The sequence below is a fragment of the Pinus tabuliformis genome, chromosome 1_2, assembly GCF_031772625.1.
Source record: "Pinus tabuliformis cultivar Carrire ecotype Pingquan chromosome 1_2, CPIR1, whole genome shotgun sequence".
Lineage (NCBI taxonomy): Eukaryota > Viridiplantae > Streptophyta > Pinopsida > Pinales > Pinaceae > Pinus > Pinus tabuliformis.
Window position 1 is genome coordinate 383,376,693 of NC_142298.1, and position 25,644 is coordinate 383,402,336.

At 37.1% G+C, this 25,644-nt stretch overlaps 1 protein-coding gene across 1 annotated transcript; it reads right to left on the minus strand.

The window, feature by feature from the left end:
* Positions 1 to 1,014: 1,014 nt before the first annotated feature.
* Positions 1,015 to 25,336, minus strand: LOC149205978 (syntaxin-52-like). The gene is made up of 6 exons (XM_089395243.1): positions 24,879 to 25,336; positions 2,158 to 2,259; positions 1,778 to 1,881; positions 1,580 to 1,680; positions 1,354 to 1,398; positions 1,015 to 1,211 (listed from the first exon to the last, which is right to left on the minus strand). Exons 1-6 carry the CDS (start codon positions 25,094 to 25,096, stop codon positions 1,080 to 1,082), a joined length of 702 nt encoding a protein of 233 aa, XP_089251369.1. The 5' UTR covers positions 25,097 to 25,336; the 3' UTR covers positions 1,015 to 1,079.
* Between the last annotated feature and the right edge of the window lie 308 nt (positions 25,337 to 25,644).

The window sequence follows — 25,644 nt, forward strand, 5'->3', positions numbered from 1 at the left end:
AATTCAAATCCAATATTATATTCGATGCCATCACAATATTGTATTCGATTCCATCACATTTTACCTGATTAATAAGAACTAAGAATTTAGGCCCAGGAAAAAATCTGAAACTAAAATATAAGGAAGCCCGATGCTATATGAAACATGGTTTTGTAGAAATGAAGAGCCACATCATGCTTAAAATATTTCAACATCCCAACTAGTTTCACACAAGCAGTACAACCGATCGCATGTTATGCTAGAGCAGTTTCATATAAAAGTATAAAATGGTACTTGGAACGCTTATAAACTGCAAACACAAGATTCAGCTAAAACATAGAATCATTATTAATCATTTTGCCCATAACCATGCAAAATAGTAGCTGCAAAAGATTTCAAGTTAAATAAATCCCATTATTTGCGCCTCATAATTGATCCAAGCAGCCAATAAATTGTTTCTTAAAGGATGCCAATTAACTGGTTATTAGATAGGCTGCTTAGTACACGAACAGAACAATTTATTGACCTCACTTTCATAATCTTTTTCAAACCTAATGTGATTTGCCATGAATGCAAACACAATGTTCATTTGCTTCTGATATGGAGTAAGCTCCTTTTACCACGTAAAATAATCTTGGTGATATTCTAAGAGATTATTGGATAGCATTCTAAAACATCAAATAGAAGCTTGAGGTTCAGATTTTTCCGTTTTCCAAAGAATGGACGATTTACAATTTTCCAGACTGCAAGCTATAGTTTTCCATAGTAGAAATGGATCTTCAAGCATCACGATTGTAAATGTATCTAAATATTTTAACTCTCTGATCCATTGACGCAAGAACACTATGTAACGTTACACGTTGAACACGAACAATGAGTCAAAAGCCTTTGCAAGTATTAAAAGACAGACACTATTAGTGAGTCAAACTTCTTTGGTTGACAAATAAATATTATTAAATTTTAATAGATTAGGAGTCAGAACAATAGGCCGACCATTCATAAACACACAATCAGGAGAAAGATCACACAATAAACTGTGCAGCAATTTAAAACATTACCAACTTCACCAAAATATAAGCACATCTGTAGCCATGTCCAAGTTACAAGTACTTAATAAGTGCCCAAATTACAACTGCCAGGATGACAAGCACAATAACCATCACCAGTAAGCACATGCAGGAGCAACTACTCTTTGCCTTTTTGCTCAGCACCGCCAATCTCCTTTGTGCGCGCTGCTCAGTAAATTAAAGGAATATTTGGACCAAACAATACAATGCAATATTAACACAAGTTTGAAGACCACCTGAAAAAGAAAAAAGAAAAAAAGAAAAAAAAATTGAGATGGGTCCAAAAATAGAAACAAATTAAACAAACCTGTAGCCGTGAGCCTGTTCCATCGACATCTTGGTCTAAGTTATCCTGTTAAGAATTACCAAACAACAACATCAGAAACTAAAAGCAGCAATTAACCCTTAAAAAGAATGTAGCACTTCCCAAAGAGTAAAAACGGGATGTTACATATTGAGTTAAGGCAAAAAAGAATTGACTCAAACAGCACAAAAAAAGAATTTATGAAATTAGATTGCATTCAAGATCATACAAGAAGCCGAGTCTGCAAATCCAATTCTTCATTGACAGCCAACGCAATGTGCTTGGTGCTTATTACAGTCTCCTCTAGTTTTCCAAGACCCTCATCTTGTTCTGCTCCAGATTTGCAGATCAGTGTTAGGAACATCACTAATATTAGAAAAGGTATCAAGAATGGCAAAAACATAAACATAACTTACTAATAATTAACCTTTCATAATTTGCCGCTGGAGTCCAACAAGACCATAATTATCCAATCCAGCAGTTCTGTTTATTTCTGAAACAGGTTTGTTATCTTGACCAAGCAAGTCACCCCTGCAAAATACTAAACATAATAAGGACTATTTTTTTCACTTCCGTAATCATATCATTTTGATTGCAATTTATGTTCTATCCCTCAAAATTCAAGCCTTAATGCTCCCAAAATAGATATCTGTATATCCAAAAATAACCGTACCATCCAGTTTTCCTGATGTATGACATGGTCTAAAATTAGTCACATGTGAATGTAATTGTAATTGATTCCTAAAGAGTAATGCCATTATCTGAGATGATCTAACAAATAATTTCCATTTAAATGTTCATCATCACCTGTTACCAAAACGTGACATGTTCAAAGCAGAAGCCATCTGGTTTGATTTTGACCGAAGATTGACAAGCATGTCTTGTCGTCGATGTAATTCCTTTTCCGTTCTGCATAAAGACAAGGCTTTGGTCAAATGTCGCATGTATACATTGTCAAAATGCTACACAAGTTCAAATAAAGCTCAAGAACATATCAGAGGAACTGTAGAACAACAATCAACTCCCCCTACAGTTTTAACAGCCAACCTAAATACCTAAAATATGCAGCTATGTAAGTTCCTGATATTCTATAGCTAGTTGTACTTTAATCTCATTTTGTTTTAGTAATCAAGCAACTTCAAATCCATGCACCATGTGCTCCTAACAATAGCTTCATTTTTCTGGTATCTGAAACAAAACTTGTTTCTTACACTCAAAACATTTCTTGAATTGAACCTATTTTTTCAAGGAACTTTCAATTCTGAAAAATTTTGCTTATATCTACTTGGGCATTAATTTCCTGCTGATTCTTAACAAACTTAGCGTGTCTACATTGTTAAAATGCTATACAAGATCAAATCAATCTTAGAACATATCAGAGGAACTTTGGAACAAACATCAAATCTCCTACGGTTAATGCCAACCTAAATACCTAGAGCAAGCAGATATATAACTACTTGATATTCTACAGCTAATTGTAGTTCAATCACAGAGTTTAAGTAATCAAGCAACTACAAAAACAGGCACCCTGTGCTAATAATGGCTTCATTTTTCTGGTATCTGAAGCAGAACCTGTTTTTTACACTCCTCAAAACCTTTCTTGAGATGAACCTATCTTTCCAAGGGGCCTTCAATTTTCAACACGTTTGCTTTTATTTATTTGGGCATTAACTTCCTGCTGATTCTTAACAGATTTGTTGCGAGTAGTAAAGGTGCCGCGTGAACCAAAACTAAAAGTGACCACAAAGCTGGGGTAAATCAAGGATGAAGGGAATTTCAAAGATGTGATTTTGCAGCCTTGTGAAAAAATTTGATATGCTAGACAGTGTTTGATCGTTTTAGCGGCTTGATCAGATTAAAGTATGACAGTGCACATGCATCTTTAGGTCACATCATTTAAAGGATTTTAATTTTATAGTGAAGAGCAAAGAGCCAGAAAATGTTCCCCTGTTTGCATCCAATATTTCAACAATATTACACACTGAAATTAGCTGGTTAGCAGGAACAGGAGATAGGGGAGAGATGTCGACTTAAAAACTGGCAAACAAACAAACATTAATAATACTGGAAGTACAAGAATAGGCCCGAAAGATACTAGAAAATACAGTATACATTTAAAACAAGGAATTATGGATTGTGTCCAAAAATGAAATACTAAGTTTGAAATTTCAATTGCTACCTATGAGGCTGAGAAATAAAAATGGAAATCTAATAAAAACATGAAATCTGATCAAAAGTTATAAGTAGCAGTATATGCCAAGAATAAGACATATTTGATTAAAGCTTCAAAGACATCTGGAGTTTACCTACTTTAACTACAAGAACTCAAGCAGACAAGCTCATGACAGATTGCATAAGCGGTGATCTAAAATTTGCAAGTGACCAGTGCAGACCTCCCAAGCCATGGTGAGAACATGAGTCAAATGAGCACAGAGTTTTGTTTGATCCCTGAGCTTCACAATCTCAAAATCAAATCAAAGAAAAAGAGAAGAGGAGGTCAAACTCAGTATTAAGTGCAATGCAAGGAATCATGCCAAACATATGCATTTATAAATGAGATTTTAAATTGGCATGCACATTTAATTTTGGAAAATTGTGCACCAGCTCTTAATTCATTTTTATTATCACTAAACGTAGCAATAAAAATATGTAACAACATATGCAAAATCCCTGGATTGGATAATAGTGAGCACCATTATGGCTGCGGGTGAAGAGGATAGATCACCAGTGTTCTAGAGGTAAGGCGACAGGACAAGGCGAGGCCGGACTCATTTGTGCAGAGATAGTTCAGGAGGAAGCCTGTACCACTGCAATGGAAGACGGTGCACCTGGTATGCATGGAATCCTGAGAGTTACCATGGAAGAAAATGGCTTATAGCAATGGTAAAAGGAGATAGGTTTTACTTATAGCCGTGATGGAGGTGAGGGACTCTGTAGCTCTAAGGTAAGGGACTCTGTAGCTCTCCGCCTGCATTGTTGCGCAACTGAGAATCCGCATTTTGTGAAAAAGAGAGATGAGGACCAGAACTCTGGTAGGGGATCCCAGAGAATTACCAGTTCAACAACTGCTGGCATGGATTATACTACACCTCTGCTAATTTCTGAGGTAACTGGTCTCAAGCAAGAATGTGAAGACACTGGGGCAGACGCTCCGAGAAGCAGAGGCAGAGGAAAACCACCAAAATGCCAAAGCCAAAAGGAAAAGGCGGTTTCCCAGCCTCACACTTGGATGGAGAAGTCTGAAGCCATAAGAATTTTAAAGGATTTTGCTGCCAGACACAAGGCCGCCACCAACCAGGTGTACAAATTGGAAAATATATTTCCTCAAAACATAAGAGACACCTGCAACCAAAAGATTGATAAGTAGCCAGAGAAGACTGTGCCAAACATTGGGATCTCTCAAAGCAGGGTCACCCATTATTTATTCACAACCACCCTATACTGACACAACAAGGAGATGATCACCTGTACTGTAGACAGCTAACCAGAACAGGATAATCCTATACTGGACCACATGTTGGACACTCTTCAACTTGTTGCAATTTGATTTCCGGATCCATCACATTCATAAATGTTTAATCGACGTTTCAAACCCACTACTGTGGTTCATCATCAAGATGAAAAAGAGATGTGACAGACTGATCACGCAGGAGGTTTAGATAAATAGGTAAAGGATGGCGTAAACAGAGAAGAGCCGCCAAGGAAACCCTAAAATGATAAAAAGGAAGGTATTAAAATTAAATTTAATATGATTTATGTATTATATTATGATGTTTGATATTATAAAATTTATTTTATATTATATAAGGATAATTTTTAAATCAAGGTTATATGTTATATTAATATCTGTATTATTAATGTGTTGGAATTAATATGATCGAATTTATTTTATATTATATATGGTTAATTTTTTAAAATAAGGTTATATGTTGTATGATTATTAGATGACAAATACAACTCCCTTCTGGGAGCAATTTGTGGCTCAACTACATGACAAGGGAGTTCAGAACGAAGATATACTGTGGAGGGTGGAGGACTCAACAGCGGCAGAGGACTCCAAGTTTCAAGCCGGAAGCAACATAAAGTAGCCCATTTCTCTTGAGGAGGAGGTTTAATCTCAAGTTTTCCTTTGTCTCCCTATCAAGCTTTATGTTTATATCATCTGGTTTGTGTCATAGTATGTTTAGAACTGGTTATCTCCGCTTATAGTTTCATAGGGCAATTGGCCAGCCCATGCCACCTTCTCTTGGAAGATTGTTTATAGCATTTTAAGTTCAGACAAATGCAAACTGGCTACAGTTCTCAGCCTTTCTAATTTAAATCTAACAATGAAGATGCCAAGAACAATTGGACAGCTCAAGTCTTTATGTTTTTCACTAAGTTTCACATGGTTACCTCTGACCCTGAATGCAAGTTCCACCATATATATTAACAGATAGAATCACTTGTACTTTAAAAAAATGGCCAGGTAGAGATCAACCCTCCGAATGGTGTTTACAAGGGATGTGTGACGGGTAAGCACCAACAAGATTCATTTCCAAAGGACAACTGAAGGCAGGCCCTCTAGGCCCCTTGAGTTAATATATAGTGATATTTGTCATCCCATGGCCACTTCTCTTGTGGAAGCTAAATATTTCCTTACGTTTATTGATGATAATTCTCAATTTCTATGAGACTACACCATTAAACACATAAATGAGGTGTCTGGCAAATTTTAGGAATTCAAAACTCTTGTTGAAAGCACAATGTGAGCAAAAGATCAAGTGTCTATACTATGATGGGGGAGGTAATGTTTTCTGACAATTTCTCTGCTCTCATGGCATCTCTTGGTAGAAGATTGTCCCTATATTCAACAAAATGGTATGGCTGAGCACAAGAACATGGCTATCATGGAAATGGCCCACTATATGATTCATTCTCAGAACATGAAGCTTCATTTTTTGGAAATAAGTAGTTGTTTCAAGTTTCAACGACATTTACCATCAACCACACACCTACTGGTGCAATTTCTGATATGGCTTCTTATAAGGGCTTACGTGGACAGAAGCCCTCTATTTCACATTTCATGTTTTTTGGATCCACCTACCTGATGGAAGGTTTAATATATCACCTGTCCAATATACTCCTCACCAAACTATAGTCACCTATAGTGACTCCTTTCAGCAGTATCATCTCTATGACTCCACTACACACTATGTCACAGCTATCTTTGATGATATTTTTGTTAATGGTCCACCAAGATCTCCTGTCACTTCTTTCTAGTGATGGTTCTAGTCACGATGATTATCGTCATGGCGTGCCTCTTCTTCTCTCGTTGAGTTACTTGTTGATGTCTCACAGCTAGTAGTAGTGAGGCTTTCCATCTCTTAATCAAGTATCAGTCCACCATGGGTACTTCTCTAAAAGCTCCTCTTCCGCACTTACTACACAATCTGTGGGAACTTATAAAATGTTTACTAAAAAATACATAAAATGTTTCAAATTTGGTTATTTAATGAAAAAAAAAAAAAAAATTAAATTCCAAACCATTAGACAAAATATGCAAAGTCTGCTCATGTATATAAGATATACCATGTAATGGTTGCCACAATCACACCCTGCTTCCGATTTTGGAGGAGATCATACATTTAAAACCAGTGTTCCACCAAGTTTCTGGGACATGGGGACGGGAGAGAAGGGAAACGCAGGAGCTGCCTATGCAAAAGCTCCCCACCAATTTTTCGGAAATGTGGGGGGACGTTGGGGTCTTTAACAATGTTGCGAAAATCACGATTTTTTGACTCAGCCGATATTATCGCCCGATTTTTACAAAGTTTTTTTCGAAAAAATAGCTGAAAAAATCGCAACCCTCCGGGACAGCTTGTTTTATAAGCAAATTGATGAGTTTTATTTCTCATTTTTAGCAGACAGCGGACTTGTTTGAGAACCGAGGAGGAGAGAAAGACGTCTACTAGGGCAGAGGAGGAGAAAAACGGGAGATTTTAGCATCCCAAGCAAGAGAACTTCATGTTTGGACCAAATTTCTTTAGCAAACTGTGGTTTCCAAGTATGGACACCAAATTTGGCCATTTTGTTTTGGTTTTTTCTTGTTTTTGCTTGGGTTTCTATAACCCATTGATTATCAATGATTTTTGGGTGGATTTGATGGTGTTTTTCTTTTCATTTTTGTTGTATAAAGCGGAGAGGGTTCATTTTGGTCAAAAATGCAAAAACTTGATTGTTAGATTTATTAGTTTAATTTTTTCTTGTGCTCTATTTTTTTGCATTATTTTTTATTGGGTTTGAATGTGCATTTTCTATTATTGTTGGATTGAGTTGAGGTTTTTTTGTCAAAAATTCAATGTGTTGTGTCATGTATATAATTTTATTTTTAATTTTTGTAACTTGCAATTCCTATTGTGCCATAGGTTCAACTTCAAACTTCATCTTACATTAAAACTCAAAAGTTCAACCAAGTTACAAACATGCCAAGGAAATTGGACCCTAGGAAATTTGGTGAAACTGATGGAGGATTTGATAGAATAAACTTGTCTTGCAAGTTGTGTGGGTAGCATATGTCAGGGGGGGTTTATAGATTGAAGTATCACTTTGCACAAATCCCTGGCCGTGATGTGGGGCCTTGCACCAATACAAATGTGGAAATCATCCGAAGAGCCATGAAATCATTGGAAGAATTAGAGCAAGACAAAGTGACCAAAGCAGATTTGAAGAAACAACTAGCAGGGAGTGTGTTAAGATGTGAATATGGAAGTGGCACTGGTTCTACTTCAGCATCACTGTCTACAACCAACCCTGTAGCTATCTCATCATTTTTTGTTCCTAGAACCACGGTTGGTTCACAACCATCTATCACTTCAATGCTTAAAAAAAGAAAAAGAACAAGCTGACAAGTTGTTGGGCAAGTTTTTCCTTTGGAGTGATATTTCTTTCAGTGTTGCAACGAATAATCCATTTTTTCAACCTACTGTTGGTGCTATTGCAATTGTTGGCCCAAGGTACAAAATCCCTTCTTATGATGACTTTAGAGGCTGCATTCTTCAAGATGAAAAAGTTGACTGCACCAAAAGATTGGAGGAGTTTAGGGCATCATGGGCACAAACAACATGCATTGTGATGTCAAATGGTTGGACTGACCAAAAGGAGAGAACCCTTATAAACTTCTTGATTAACTGTGCCAAGGGGACAATGTTTATGAAATATGTTGATGCATCTTCAGATATCAAAGATGCAAAATTATTATATGATTAGTTGGATGTGTTTATTTTGGGTGCAGAACATGTTGTCCAAGTCATAACGGATAATGTTGCAAATTATGTTGTTGCTGGCAAGATGCTTATGGAGAGGCATCCTACTTTATTTTGGACACCTTGTGCTGCACATTGTATTGATTTGATGTTGGAGGACGAAGGAAAAATTTCCTTTGTCAAAGATATTGTTGACTCATCAAAAAACATTACAAAATTTATATATAATCATGCATCTGTGCTTAACTTGATGAGAAAATTCACCAACAACAAGGAGTTGGTGCACCACGCCATTACACGATTTGCCACCAGTTTCATATCTCTTCAATCCCTCTTGAATTCTATGTGGGATGTGAAGAGAATTCTTTCAGATGAGTGGCATACTTTGACATTTAGCCGCAAACCAAAGGGAGAGGCCATATGAAGATTAGTTTCATATCAAGAAAACTTCTGGGCGGGAGTGCAAGAGATGTGCAGCGTTACTGAACCTTTGGTAAAAATTCTTTGATTAGTTGATGGTGAGAAGCCCGCAATGGGCTATTTGTATGAGGCCATGGACAGGGCCAAAGAATCCATTCGGGCCTACTATGATGATAAGGGAGATGAGGGGTTTCAGAAACAACTCCTCCTATGGGAAGTGATTGATGAACGATGGAACAACACACTCCATCGTCCCATTCATGCTGCAGGGATCTACCTGAACCCCGCATTTTCTTACCCATGTGGGTTCTTATTTGATACTGAGATCATGGATGGATTCTTAACCTGTGTTCAGAGGATAGTGCAATCTCCAGCAGAACGTGCAGAAATCTCCAAAGAAATGGAGATATACAGGATGGCAGGTGGCACATTTAGCTTTAAGATGGTTGTGGTTGATAGGAAGACTAAAATGCCAAGTTTTTTTAGTTTGTTTCAAGTTTCATTATCTCTTCAAGTTCATAACTTCATACTTTGCTTCAAATTTCAAATTTCATTTTTTTTCTTATGTTTATCTTATTTGTAATTTTGTTGTAGATGCATGGTGGACTCGCTATGGTGCCAGAGTACCCCATCTACGAAAGTTTGCCATTCAAATCCTCAGCCAAACATGTAGCTCTTCAGGATGCGAGCGCAACTAGAGTGTATTTGAAAAAATACACAACAAGAAGCGCAACAAGTTAAACTTAAAACTTAAAATATTCCAAATTTCCAATTAATTTTTTGAACTCATTAAATAATATTTTTTTTATAATTATTATTGTATGATCTTTGTAGAGGTTGGAGTCCCAACAACTTAATGACATGGTCTACGTTTACTACAATCTTTGATTGTGGGTGAGGTAGCTTAAGAGGATACCTGATATGGAGAACATCTCATTGGATGGGATTGACACCACAACAGCATGTAAGGTTGAGGCCGAGAGGCCTCTCATGGAGTCTATCAATGGTTTGTTAAAGCAGCAGATAGTGGAAGGCGAGGAGGAGGAGGAGGAGGAGGAGGAGGAGGAACAGGAGGAGGAGGTGACACCACCTATCCAGGTTACCCCTGCCACTAGTAGAAGACATGGTCTACTTCCTGTAGCTTTTAGAGCACAGCAAAGTCCACTGCCAACTCCACCGACATCTACATCTAGAGGGAAGGGGAAAGTTATTGCATCTTCTCACAAGAGGGGCAGAGGAAATTAGAGTATTAGTTATTTGGTTCATTTCATTATATATGACATTGTGACTCATGATATGAGATACATTATTATATTTTTTGTTGATATTTTGAGGCTGAGTTGGGACTCAGGAGTCGGGACTTACCATTTCAGGCATGATTCACTATTATGTGTGATGTAGCACTAGAAATGATATTACGCATCTTATATATTAGTTTTTTTATCATATTTATGTGTCAATGTATTTATTTTATGTTGTATATGCTTTAGATATTAACAAAAAAAAATTAAGATTTTTGTATTTTACGATTTTTACCAATTTTTTTCCGATTTTTCCCCCTCACCAATTTAATTCCAATCGCGATTTTTGCAACATTGGTCTTTAACATAAGGGACCCCGGCAAAAATAGTAAAATACTAAAAATTTACAAGTATATCACTGAAATTTTATAATTTAATTGTCTTTATCATTATATAACACTTACGTCATGAAGGATAAATCGATGAATCATATAATTGAAACAAATTTAAAACAAAAAGCATGATACAATTATACATGTAACTGTAACATTGTACAATGAAAATAAAAGTTTATACCATATTGAAGTTCCAGCTGTGAATACTGAATATTGAAATAAAAGTCAAGCCTGATACATCAAGATTCAATTTTTTATAGAATCAAGTCTAACATATCATATATCAAAATTCAAAACAAACTAAAGTCTACAACTGAAGTCAAACAGAAAAGCAAATAACATAAGAACATATCAAATGACAAATGAGCATAACTGCTCAAGGTAATGCCCAAATATGAAATAACCAAAAAAACCCTTCCCCCCAATCGATTCATAGCATATTTATAATATTTTAAAAAAAAAATTAGGGATTTGAATTTTTTTAATGATTTGACCCTGAGTTTTTTTGGAAACGCAGGAAGCATTTCCTTTTTTGGGAGGAAACATCCCCCTTTCGAGTTTCCTCATGTTTCCGACGTCCCCAAAGTGCAAGGAAGCACGGGGACATGTCTCCCAGGTGGGGGGACGCGTCCCTAAGGAACAATGTTTAAAACAATCTTTTGATTCTATATCTTACTGCCATATTTACAGCGAAAGGAACATTGTGGCGGACATTTTGTCTAAGGCAGGCACTCGACAGGATTTGAGCACTCATAAGATTTCAGAGCATCTAGGAGGAGACTTGCAGGAATACTATCATCATCCTTTCATAGAAGGATAATTGCCTTCGATGGATATACATATGATCTTTTTTGTACTTGTATAGTGATATTTTCATGATCTGCTCTTGTATGGACTATCTTAGTGATAGCAGTCATGATATTTTGGTTTTTTCTCTGTCAGACATTCACATGACTCTAGACTATGACAGCACCTATTATTTATGTTGTGCTGCGATATTTTGTCAGGACTCAGCACTTATATGTGCATACTTTCACTTTGTGACCATATAGCCAGTTATTTATGGGTTTGTTTGGCTCTTGTCTGTTTTTTCCTGGACAGCCTTTGAGAATGCATGAAATGCATCTACAGCATGTAGAGAATGCATGAAATGCATCTACAGCGTGTAACTTTTTCATTTTAATGGAAAGCTACAATTCTTCCAAGGAAAAAAATATACCATGTAATGGTGATTATATCAAAATGGCACCTGATGCAATACACATCAAAAACAAAATATAGAATCAATGGGGCACTAAACGGCCTTTAGAACCAAAAACATGCTACAAGCTACTGGCCTACTAAAAATCACTGACCACACAATCAATCATCAAACCATCACCACTGCTAGATATGGGATCCTTAGCATAAGCCACTAAATCATTGTATGGTCACTCTAAATCACAACTCTTCAAGAATCAAAGCCGCTTCAAAACCCCAAATGCTCACAAATGCTCAATGAGAGAGGTGTGGGGCAAATAGAGGTGGGCAGGTCTCTTTATAGTGTGCCTTGTTTAGGGCTGCTAGGAATTAGGGTTTAGGTATTATATATTTAAAAAAAAATTGACTTTCCTAAAAAACTGTGGAATGTTGGAGTCTTGGACCAAATAGGCCAAATACATGCAGAATCAGCCAAATTGGACCAGTTAAATACCAAACAGGTCCCTAAACCAGGCAGAAGGTCAAGTTGACTCAGTTGGGGACCGGGGTCAACTGGCTCAACTTAGCCAAGTTCCAGTCCAAGTTAGCTGAGTTTAAAAACTATGGAAGGAACACTGTTTTTGGGTAATGCAAAAATACAATTGGAAGATAAAAAGAAGATAGTGGGAATAATGAAGATGATGTCAAAAACTTATTGTTGTCCACTTCTCAGCAAACCCCCAGTCCTCAGGAACTTCACTCTTTGAAAAATTCATAAACTCTCATTTAGAGGCCCCTCATAACCTATAGAGAAATAATTGGCACGAAGGAGCAAAAAGGAAAACTTTGCAGGTACATACTCTTTAGAGCTGGGCTAGATTGAAAGTTGAAACCTATTTGTTGAAAATGCTTGATTAACTGTTTCATGGCTTCCACTATCAGAAAAGGTGGAAAGTAGAAATCAAGCTCGAGAAAGTTTTATCAAACAAGCAATCCTAGAGGTTTATCTCATCAAGTATGAAGAAGAATAAAAACACAATAAAGGTAGGAGGAGCATCCAAAAACAGGACAGGTAAGAGTAGCAATGTATATGGAGGATAAAGCAAATTCAAACTGTAGTGATGGTTAAGGAAAGCTTCAGATGCATGATTGAGATAGATGCCCTCAATCAAGATCTAGGAATCAGTTTGAAACTTTGAATAGTGGATTCCCTGATTTCCAGATCCAACAGAACTCCGTTCTGATTAGAATTTAAACAATGATAAACCAAAGAATATTCACTCTCAGATTAATTACCTGCAGCTGGCAGCCTCCCAATGTTGAACTTTGGTATCAAACATTCATAAAAGAGATGAAATATGTAGAGATATTACACTTTATTTCATATTGCTAAGACTTTGGATTCCTAATATTTTATATCGTGTCACTTATTCTAATACCCCCTTTTAACACAAAATACTAAAGAATTTATTTCCCCTTGAATACAAAATTCATAACTGAAGAATGATTACAAAACTTTAAAGGTTTTCCAACAGTGCAATGTTGGTCGAGTTCTAACTTCTAAGACTTCTGTAAGTACTCAATCTGATTCACATCTCCCTCTCTTTGAAGGTAGATATCTAATTAATAGCCCTAGACAGATTGCCATCACCCTCCTTTTGCAACAAAGGTAAGGTACAATTGAACTCTATGTCTAAAGGTTCAGCAAACTTCAACCTTGAGGTTCAAAATATTCACAATCTAAATCATCACCTAAATCTAAACCCATAGCCATCTTACAAGCTTCCTTCTTTTGTTCCTTGTGTTTAAGTACATTTGCACATGTTTAATCTCCTTTACACTACTATTGACTCAGCCCATGTTATCTTGATTTGTTCTAGAGGGGAAATCTTCTCCTTAGCTAGTTTATGTTTCTTCTCCAGGAGCTTTAGCTTTCCATCATACTCCATAATTGTAAGAAGAATATGGTTATCAAGCCAATATTAACCATAAGCCAATATTAAGCTTCTTGCTACATCTTTAAAAAGTGTTCCAGCTTTGACCTAGTAAATGTGTTCAACAAGAGATTGTCCTTCACTTGTAGTTACTACCTTCTTTGGTAGATGTTCATGGCCAGAAGGCCATCTTTGGTAGATTTACCCAGAGTGGAAGCCATATCTGATAGCTAAGTCACAGGGTTCGGCGAACCTGAAGCTTCAGGTTCGAAATTCGGCGAACCTGTAAAAAAATTTGAAGTTCGTTCAGGTTCGGCAAACCTGAAAGTCGAACCTCAAGCCGAATTCGAACCTGAACGAACTCCTCGAACCTCAACGAACTTAATCGAACTTGAACGAACCGAATCGCGGACTTAAACGAATTTTTGAGGTTCGATGGTTTTCTGGACGGTTTTCTTGACGGTTTTAGAGGAAAAACCAGGGGCCGCATACCGCTTTTTAGCACTTCTTCCCGCCAAATAATTCTTTATAAACAATCGTTGGCTACCGTTTTGGCATACACTGTCGGGTTGATTGAGGCTGAGTGTTTGTTTGTAGTGAGTTTGCAGACGTTTGGGCACGCAATGTGAGCTCAGCCGAGGCTTGCAGTTGCCGCTTGAGGCTTTGAGAAGTGGCACGACGCTGCACGCAGACCACCGACGCACCACGGCACCAGTGTGCAGTGTGCAGTGTGCACGCAGCACCCGAAGTATTCATCAGATTTTGTATGCTCTCGCTCAATGCATTTTCTGGTCACCAGTACCACATTACAAGTTACAACATTAGGGTTGTCATGCTGGAATATAGCTTAGAATTTTAGTAGTATTTCTTGTTACTATATATTTCTTTTTTTTTTCTCATCAGACATTTGCTTGCAGAGATATCAAGTTTCACGTCCAATTTCACTCTCGTGCAAGTTGCAACTAGTGTTGGCATTTCTTCTACATTGGGGTAATTATTCACAAAAATTCCCTTCCCCAGGACTTGTTATTCATGCTTATAATACTTCGAAGTTTATGCCAGACTTTAGAGTTAAGCCCCTAAAACTTCAAGGCTAATTATCTTTTATTTTTTTCTCATCTTGCCACTGCAATTTATTTTCAGTTTATAAAATGTTTATCCATGGGTTTTTATTGCCTATTATAGTATCAGGGAATGCTCTTCGGAAACTTGTATTACGTTAATGGGATGCTACTAATTGTCCCATTAACTTCTCTTTTGCTTAGTTTTTCATTCATATATTCCTCCATTAAATTTAATACACTCAGGGTTATAGTCTTTAACCTTAATGGTTGGACTACTTTTTATCATCCCTATCACAATATCTAAGCCATTATTATCAATGTTGTTAAAAGCGCGATTAAATCGCGCTTTTTTCCCTAAGCCGATTTAATCGCGCTTTTTATGGGGAAAAAGCGGCTAAAAATTTTTTTGCCGCTTTTTTCGAAAAAATCGCACTTTTTTGAAAAAAGCTCTGGGTTGCCAGGACAGCACGATTTTATAAAAAAAAATTGGTTTTTCATTTGGTCATTAGGGTTTTTTCATGCAATTTTTTTCGAAAGAAACAAATAATTTTTGAGTGGGGCAGCTTAATGATCAATTCTAGGCCCTAGTATGGATATGCTATTCATGGTAATGTTAAATTCTTAAAGTAAAAGTGACATTCTCCTTAATCTTCATTTTCATCCTTTTACTTAAATTTTTAACATTACCATGAAATGACTCAGGATGTTTGAGAGTGGTTCCAGCGTCATTGGATTTCATATGGAGAAAGTAGAATTTTAGATTTCATTTAAAATCCAGCAGACTTATCAGTTTTTCAGGATTTCAGGATTGGGAGATTGTAATGTTTCCAGGTGACACCACCTGCTCGGGCTACCCCTTCCACCAGTAGAGGACGTGGTCTACCTCCTATAGCTCCTACTTCTAGTTCTTCAGCTTCTAGAGCACATCAGACTCCACTGCCATCTCCACCAGCACAGGCACTAGCATCTATATCTAGAGGGAAAGGGAAAGCTGTGGCATTTTCTCGCAAGAGGGGCAGAGGAAATCAATAGGATTAGACCTCATTTTATTGTATATGACATTATGACATGATGAGATACATTATCATATTTTTTGTTGATATTTTGAGGCTGAGTTGGGACTCAGGAGTCAGGACTTACTATTCAGGACATGATTCAATGTTATGTGTGATTTTAGCGCTAGAAATGATATTAAACATCTTATATATTAGTTTTTTTTATCATATTTATGTGTCAATGTATTTATTTTATGTTGTAGATGGTTTAGATATTAAAAAAATTGAAAAAAAATGAAAAAAAATGAATATTTTTGTACCAAACGCTTTTTTCCCGCTTTTTTCCCGCTTTTTCCGATTTTTTCCGCTTTATTCCCGGCGCCGATTTAATCCCGCTCGCGCTTTTCACAACATTGATTATTATTTTATGATTATGTTCTTCCCAGTATTTTATGATAACCCTGGTTAGAGCTTAAGGGAAGGAAGGAGATTTCATAGTCTCAGAAACTATTCCAGGACACCATAAGATAGGTGTATCACACTGTTATTATTAATATTATTAATTTACATTCACATGCACACAGCATATAGAGGGAGGGGAAAGCTGAGACAGCATACATATTTTGTTAGTAGAGAGGCCACTATCTCCATGGACTCCCCAGTGGTCTTTCAAATTCTTCCAGGAATACTTTTTTGCAGCGTTTTAGCATTGCAAAAAAGTTGAGATTGTTAGCTTCAAGAATTTGATGTTCATCTTTGTGTCTGCATTGTCAAATTCAAGGCTAAGATAGATAGATGTATCCCATAGTTATTATACATGTTATTATTTACACATACATGCACATAGAGCCCTGGAGGGGAAGGCTGAGCCTTGAATACTTCCTGAGGCAGTGAGGCCTATCAAATTCCTTGAAGCAGCAATTTTTATGCTCCTTATCAACTTCTTCCGAAGACATATTTTTGCCGTTTTACCTTCAAGAATTTGATACCCATATGATATATCTGTGTCTTCGTTAACAGATTCAAGGTTAAGAATTAAGATAGATAAGCCTATTCATGTTATTATTTGCACTCACATGCATATAGACTCTAGAGGCCTGGAACTTAGGGAGGGCTGGAACATGGTTTCTTGCTTATCAAAGATGCCAAGCTGTTAGAGCCTAATGCATACTCTGTCTTCACTTTTGTTTTAGTAGCCTCGAGGAAGAGGATATAACTTATTATGTTCTTTAATTCTATTATCAGATTCATTCACCATGGTCTCCTTGAAGTTTTTATACTATACAGTGTACACATGCATCCAGCTTTTCTTTTAAATTTGTTTTTAATCATCTCAGAAAACAACCTAAAGTTATTTTCATGACAATACAATTATACAAAGGTCTAAGACTCTTTTAGCTTCTCCTATCATATTTTCATCGAAGTGCAATCCGAAAGATATGCCTTTTACCATCCGAGAGCTTCATTATAAATTTCCACGCTTTCTGCCTGAGCCTGTTTTCATTTCTCAATCCGGTTTGAACAATTTTCATTCATTTAGTTTTTCAGTTTTTATTGAAGTGTTTAAAAGCGTGTTCTTCTTTATTGTTGGATTTTTTTTATAATGCATGAATAGGAGCAGCTCTATGCTTCATTGGCTATGTTTCTGATTTGTTTGTTGACAATAGAGATCAGACTAGTGGTTTTATAGTGCTGCAGCCTGCATTATTCAATCAGATGGTTTGACTTACAACTGTTGGGTGTGCACACAACGTAGCTTACCATAGTAGAAGTAAATAAAAGTAATAAAAGTGATTCAAAACCCAAAATGATATATCAGCTGCAAGGCTACAATATAGCAGAAACTAGAAGCACAAATAAATGTCATATATATTAAGTAACAAACACTGAATCGAATTTAACCTAACTTAGTTAGTAACTTAGTATAAAGAACACTCATCTGAGATTCTGAGAAGAGGTGTTAATTTGAAAGCCAGATTTCCATGCTTATAGTTATCATTTCTTTTTTCTGTTTATTGACTGTTTGTAGTCATTGCTGAAAGTTTGAAACTAGGCACACATAAATGCCATATAAATAAGTAAAAAGCATTGGATCAATTTTAACTTATTTTAATTTAGTATAAAGGATAAGCATATGAGAAGAGGCGTTAATTTGAAATCCAGAGGATTTCCATGTTTCTCATTTCCTTATTATGCTTATTGGCTGTTGGTAATCATTGCTGAAACTTGAAAGCAATGCCTTTAAATTTCCTATTTCCACATAACAGTAAAAAACAATAATACATTTTAAAGTTTATATAAAACTGTTGATAATCAAGTGCATGCATGATGCATTTGCAACCTGCTTAAATGTCTTCAATCCATCCACCATTGTACTCAAAAGTCAAAACTAGTGTTTTGTTCTCTTTAGACAGTGACATCCCAGATCAGTTTCAGTTTTGATAACTTCCATATGCATGTAATAAGATTTAGAAGTGATCCATATTAAAAGATAAGTCAAACACCCTATCAGGGTTCTAGGACCTAGTATGATTCAATAGATTTTTTTACTTTTTACTTTTTAATCAAAATATCTAAGTTTTATTTGTATTTGAAAATTGAATTTCACTATTTTATCATTTATTTAAATTCAAATTTTAATATGCCATTGCCAACAAAAATGCAGACATATTTGTCATGGCACCTCCAAAGTCAACGGCAGAAGGATGGAAATATGTGGAGAAATTGGATGGGCCTCATGGGAGGCATTTGAAATGCAAGTTATGTAATAATGAATTTTTTGGATCTTTAACTAGAGTCATGGACCACTTACTTTCTGTCACTAATGGCAAAGGAGGTGGCATTGAAGGTTGCAAGAATGTGTCTGCAGAGCTCAAGGAGACACTTCAAAAAGATTATGACACTATACAAAAGGCTAAGAAAGTGAATGAAAACAAAAGACAACGTGTTCAAACAGAAATTGCAATGAATTACAATTCATTATCTGCACTTTCTTCAAGCACGGTTGGTGTTGGGAGTTCATCTCAGTCAAAGATCAGTAAATCAAGTGGGACAGCTACATTAAATACTCTTTGGAAGCCCATGCAGAAACAAGAAGTTGATGATGTTGTAGGTGATATGTTTTTTGAATGTGCAATTCCATTTAATGTGGCAAGAAGCCCTTACTTCATCAACGCATGTAAGATGATGGCAGGTTTTGGTAAAAGATATCTCCCTCCTAGTTCTGAGACCTTAAGGACCACTATTTTGAAGAGGTCAAAAGAAAGAGTTACAAACAATTTGCAGAAGATCAAAGACTCTTGGAAGGAAACAGGGTGCACAATTTTATCAGATGGCTGGTCAGATATGAATCATAGACCTCTTATTAATGTGTTGGTTTCTTGCCCTAAAGGGGTACTTTTTTTGAAAGTAGTTGATGCATCAGGGAATATGAAGACCTCTGAATTTATTTTCAAGATTTTAGAGGAAGCTATTCTTGAGGTTGGAGAAGAAAATGTGGTCCAGGTTATAACTGATAGTGCTTCAAATTGTGTTGGAGCAGGAAAAATGGTCATGGATAAATACAGAAAAATATATTGGACACCTTGTGCTGCCCATTGTCTTGACTTATTGTTACATGACTTGGCAAAGTTTCCATGGATTAACGAGACAATTCGAAGGGGGAAACAAATTTCTCACTTCATATTTAACCATCAACTCACATTGAGCTTGTACAGGAATAATGCATCTAGAGAGTTGCTCAAGCCTTGTGACACCAGGTTTGCCACATATTATATTACTATCAAAAGGCTAGTTGAAGAAAAAGGGAGTATAAGAGGTGTTTTTTGCAACAATGAGTGGGAAAAGTCTCATCTTTCAAAGGAAGCTAAAGGAAAGGAGTTGGAATAGGTGATTTTAGGGAATGCTTTTTGGGACAATGCTCAGAAGATCTTAAAAGTATGTGAACCAATTGTTGATATGCTTCGCATGGTTGATAGTGATACCCCTTCCATGGGATTTGTTTATGAGGGCATGGATCGTGCTAAAGAAGCCATTCCAAAATCTTTTAATAATGAGGAAAATGAGTACATTGCAAGATGGGAGATGATTGATGAAAGATGGAAGATGTTGCATAGTCCTTTACATGCAGCAACTTGTTATTTGGATCCTAGACTCTTTGGGATAGAAAGAACAAATGATGCAGAAGTCATGAATGGCCTTTATGATGCAGTTGAACGGTTGGTCCCTGATCTAGAAGAATGCAGGAGAATTAGAGAGCAGCTCCGAGCATACAGGTTGGAAGAGGGAATATTTGCAAGGTCTAGTGCAGTACAAGATAGGCCCAATATTCCTCCAGGGAGATAGTGGCAGTTTTATGGATCAGAGACTCCTGAATTGCAACGTTTTGCAGTTCGTATTTTGAGCCAGGGATCAAGTGCCTCTGCTTGTGAAAGGAACTGGAGTGGCTTTAACCATATCCAGTCCAAGAAAAGAAACAAATTATTGTCTACAAGGTTGGAAGACCTTGTTTATGTTCGCAGTAATTTGAAGTTGGCCTTGAGTAGTGTGGCCAAAGATGCATCTAGTTCCTCCGAGTCATGGTTTGATGCTGATTTAGAGCCAGAAGAAGATGATATTAGCACTGATGGTGACTCGCTAGATGATCCAAATGTTGGAATTCCATCTATTGATGACATTGATGATCAGCATTCTAGTGCCTTTACTATGCCATATGCACATGATGATTGAGAGCTTTTTGATCATACTAGATTCTAGTAGGCCATAATTTTATGGATTATAACTATTTGGCAATGGTCTTTATGACTTCCTTATTATATTAGCATTGATGATGACTCACTAGATGAGCCAAATGATGGAATTCCATGTGTTGATGACTTTGATGATATTATGACTTTGATGATATTTAAAATTTTGAAATTTGAAGATGTCCTACAATGATGTGTATGTTTAAATTTTGATCATGTTTTGATTATGTGATTTTTTAAAAGATTACTAGTATTTGACATTCATTTAAATTTTGAAGACTGAAAATTATGTCATTTCTTTTTGCAAACTACTATTGTGTATGTTTACATTTAACTAGATGTTAGAATGATTACATTATTCATGTATGTTTACTAATAAGAATTTGTGTTCATGTGTTTATGGATCGATTTTGAATTTTCTATTATTTTGTCATGTATAGAGATATATATAAATATATATATATTGAAAAATATGTATAGTCGAACCTAATGTCGAACCTCATTCGAACCTGATCAGAAAATTCGAATTCGAATCGAACTTAATCATTGTCGAACTCGAACCATGTGACATAGTTTGATAGATGTGTCCAGCACAAGTTATTAGTATGCAAGCAGCTGAGAAGGAACAGGCTCCACTTGGCTGATGAATGTGCTCAGCGTGGAATTTCATTGACACGGGACAGAGGTTATCCAGACAACTTGTTATCATATCAGTGTATTCTTACACAAGGTGATCAGTGACTCTCTCCATGTAGCATATGGTGGGGTTATAGCTTATAAGATGTTCCTCAACAATCTGGCACAAAATAAGTGTTTGAGCAAGAGGCCTTTTTTATGGTCTTAATTGACTTTATGAAAATCTCCATTTGAATGTTCAGTTTTTATCATGTAACACCAAACTAAATGTGGTGAATTTGATAGATTAGAAGCAAATAGTACGAATTAAAATTTATGTTTCCATTTTGAATTAGTTACTGGAGATTGCTTGATCATCCAAATAGTACGCAATGTCATGTCAATTACTGTTTGATAGATTAGAAGCAAACAGTACGCATTTAAATTTGTATTTCCATTTTGGATAATTAATTGGAGACGGATCATTTCTGGCAGAGCATCACATCAAGTAACACCAATGAGTTGGGAGTCTTAACAAGTGCAATTGGAGAAGATTTTGCCTTGGTTTCGGCATGTTCCAAAGGGAAGGCCCGGGATATTACACATTTAAAAATAGAGCAGAGTTTGGTTAATTGTTTGATAGCTATCCCCGTCATGAGAGGCAGCTCCAAGAGTTGTGTTATTACTGGCTAGAATAAGTTTAAACTGCATTCAAATTAAAACTATAACCATCTACATGACAGGGACAGGTGCTTTTCTAATGCTTAGCTGTTTTCATTGATTCTGGGAACAAAGAAAAGGACAAGATCCAAAATGTGGACAAATTAAATGTTTTTTTGACATTCAACTGGACCTTGTGACTATTCCTAAAAAAGGATCAAGTATGCATTGCACTCGAAAAGAAGAGAGCCAAATATACTTGTGTTAAAATTGGCAACTAGGGCCAAACTCCATGTGGGTCATCTTATTTATGGCAGCTGATATTTTTATTGGATCCCTCTCATCGAGAGGTGTAGGATTGATCTAAAGATCATCCGATTCTGATAAGTATTCATGGAGTTATGAATTTATTTGTGTTATAAGACAAATTGTCAAGTCGGCCAGCAACTTGTGTAGGCTAAGAAGCCCAATAGTCATGTCTATTCATCATCTACGTTCTAGTATAAATAGAAGAGGACTTGAAGTCATTTGTGACACACATATACTCTTCATGTGATCTCCTCCTCTCCACGTCTTTGGGTTTTGGTGAAGGAGAGACACTAAGAGTGTACGCTGGCCTAGTATGATGCCCTAGCTGCAGTATGATTATCCTAGCAGAAAAGATAGAAGCCCTTATACACAGTCAAACATGGAGGCCCTAATACACTTATACACAGTCAAAGATGGAGACCCTAATACACTTATACGCAGTCAAAGATGGAGGCTCTATTATGCTGTCCAAGTGGCCCTTATACGCTGTCAAGGAGGAGCCTTAATACACTGCCTGTAGAAGCCTAAACGCAGTCCTATCACGCAAGCAATAGAGACCTGTTCATGCAGCAAAGGAGACGTGTTCACGAAGTCAAAGGAGACCTGTTCATGCAGGCAGACCAGATCTCGTATGGCATGATAAAGCCCACACGTCTCTGTAGTCTCAGGATAACACTTGATAAATGAGGACACAGTATATAGATCAAGGATCTCAAATAGAGGTATATTCTCGACATACCTGTAGGTGCTAGATCTCGATTGATATAGCAGAGAGGATCTTGGATGAGGTGGCATGAAATCTAGACAATCTCGGCATAAGAAGGAGCAGTCTTGACATCAAGATCTCGATGGCACTCCTGTAGCAGACTAGTCATTGGACAACAATGACAGATCTACTCTCTCAGCTCGATGAAGACAATGTTATACGTTGTCTCTTCCATATATGTATTACAGTCTTGCCATGACCCGATAATGAAACAAGGGTCCGATGAAGAGATCCTCGGCATACATATAGAAGGAGACTATATCATCACCGCATGAGGCAGTCTCATCATACTTCAATGAAGAGTGATAATGATCATAGTCTTGATCATGACTGTAATTATAAATCATGATCATACATAGATGTGATCTCATAGTCTCGAAGGAACTCAGTGCAGCAAGTGATCCTAGTGATACTATGGTAAAGGCCTCTATGTTGCAGCATTGATGAAGATCTATTTTGCAACAGTGATGAAGATCATGGTGTTGCCGCAGTGACGAAGATCATGGTATTGCAGCAGCGATAAAGATGCAGCATGATGGGCATGTTAGTAAAGACGCATCATGATGGGCATGTTAGTAAGGAGCAGCATGATGATGGGGGCAGCAAAGTGACACCGTATGATGGGAACAGCATAGGTGATGGGAGCAGCTCAGTGACCAGGTGTAGCACAATGACGGGTGCAACATGAGTACGAGCTGCAACACTATGAAAGGTGAAGCAGTCACCTTGAAGAATCAGTTGAAGCAATATGTCTTCAACTGATCTCATGCAGATATCAAAAGTCAAAGTGTTGACTTCTATTGTAAATGTAGTATCTCTCTCTCTTTCTCTGCTGAACTTTGAAGAACATAAAAGAAGAATTGATCAAGGATTTCCCCACATTGGGGTTTGTCCCTGGCTAGCGCCACATCTTGTGTCCTCTTGTCTTGGCTTGTCTTCTGCGATTTATATTTATGTTCTATCTACAGTTTACTTTAATGCTGATGTGATTGCTAATCTGGAAAAGATATTGTGCTAACTGAGAAAATTGAAATAAATTGCTCTAGCATGGAACATACCTAAAATTAACAACTTGACTGTCCACATTTGGACACAAAGCAGTAAATGACCGACAAAAAGAAAATGAGCAGCTGATGTGAAAAAATTGAATTGAAAAACGATTCTCTTCAGGCCACTCAAATTTAATATAAAATAGCATCTGACCAAAATGATCTTCATCAAATGGGCCAGGGATTCTTCTTTGAATTCCCATGGAGTCATAACAGGACCTTGGTATAATGCATGGGTTTCACTAGCTGATAACTCTATGTTGAAGCCAACATCAGCTCTGACTTATAACCTCTGAAATCCATGGCAATTAAGAGGCATTGCAAATCAGAGGTGACAGAGTACTAACTTGGGTAACCATAGTTAAAGACTAGACCAAGTTTGAATTTTAAGCATATGGAGCGAGTCGGAGAAGGAGCACGGGGGCGTGGTCTAAAGGTCAATTGAGCAATCTCTTCTTGGATTGAAAAACTGAAAACCCTATCATCCTGTGGAGACGCTATCACGCTCATCTGGAATCCAATCAAAATAGGACATCGTCAATGGATCAATGTACATTTCATCTAACACTACTCGGGTTGAACCATCATGGATCATCTTGATAACCTGAGAATATCACCTGAAAACCCATGAATCAAAGTCCAAAAGACCTACGGGTGATGCATTAGAAAATCAACATTATGCCCCTACAGGTGAGTTGAATCCCCGTCCCCAAAATAACTCCAGATGGCGGTACAAGATCATTATAACTGAACCAATTGTTACCCCCTCCAAACAAAATACCCAAAAACGAAAACTAAAATTCAGGTTGTGGGCAGATGGGATCACCACAGATCCTGAATTTTCAATCTCACGGGGCACAAAATCATGAAGAAAAAAGGTTGAAAAATGACAAATTCCCAAAAATTACTTACATGGGTTGTCTGGAAGGAAGCTTGGGGAGAAGATTCTCTAAGCTGTCGAGCCTGGTGCCGAGGATGGTAATCTTACGCCTGATCGCTGACAGATGACGCTGCGTTTCAGGTCCTGATGGGGGCAATGAACTGCGCTCCCCTAATCTCGCATTTATGTCATCTGCGAGTTTCGACGCCTCGTTGAATTCCTTCATCCATGAGTCCGATGAAGACGCCATTCCCCCCTCACTATTGAATACGCTTCAATTCTCTTCACTGCAAAAGAAATTTCCTCTCCTTCCTCCTCTTGATATCCTCTTGATATCTGTCGCAGGGATAGCTATCCCCTGTAGTTTTTCTGCACCTTGCAAGCACGTTTTATCGACACTTTTCCCTCCAGCTCGTCACAGCTAACCAACACTTAACTTTTAGGTCTCCCCTTTCAATTTTTTCCCGGAATAATTCTTTGATTTGATCAAGATGCATCAAGAAAGGAGGAGGATGTATACCCATTTAATGTGGGAGAGTTACAAGTGGGACCAGCCATTCTTTAGCTTTCTCTCTAATTTCTTGCAGCCAAATTATTGCCATCCTTGTGGACTGCACTCACTCTGCATGCATCCAGGCCATTTTCTTAAATAGTTTTATGCTTCTGAATTAAGGTTATTTGTTATTGTAGTCCACATTTTTATAAGCGTAAGTTTGGTTGGGTTTCCCTTGGTACAATCATTTCCAATTAAACCTAGTCTTGTCCTAATGGACGCCATAACCAAACCTTGACCTTGGC

Bases quoted from the DNA above. Each gene is read 5' to 3' on its own strand.
- LOC149205978 (XM_089395243.1), bottom strand. From the start codon at position 25,096: ATGGCGTCTTCATCGGACTCATGGATGAAGGAATTCAACGAGGCGTCG. The intron at 1,681-1,777 runs GTTAATTATTAG...AATCTGGAGCAG, and splicing joins CCAGCGGCAAATTATGAAAG to AACAAGATGAGGGTCTTGGA. The intron at 1,212-1,353 runs GTTTGTTTAATT...TTTACTGAGCAG, and splicing joins GAACAGGCTCACGGCTACAG to CGCGCACAAAGGAGATTGGC.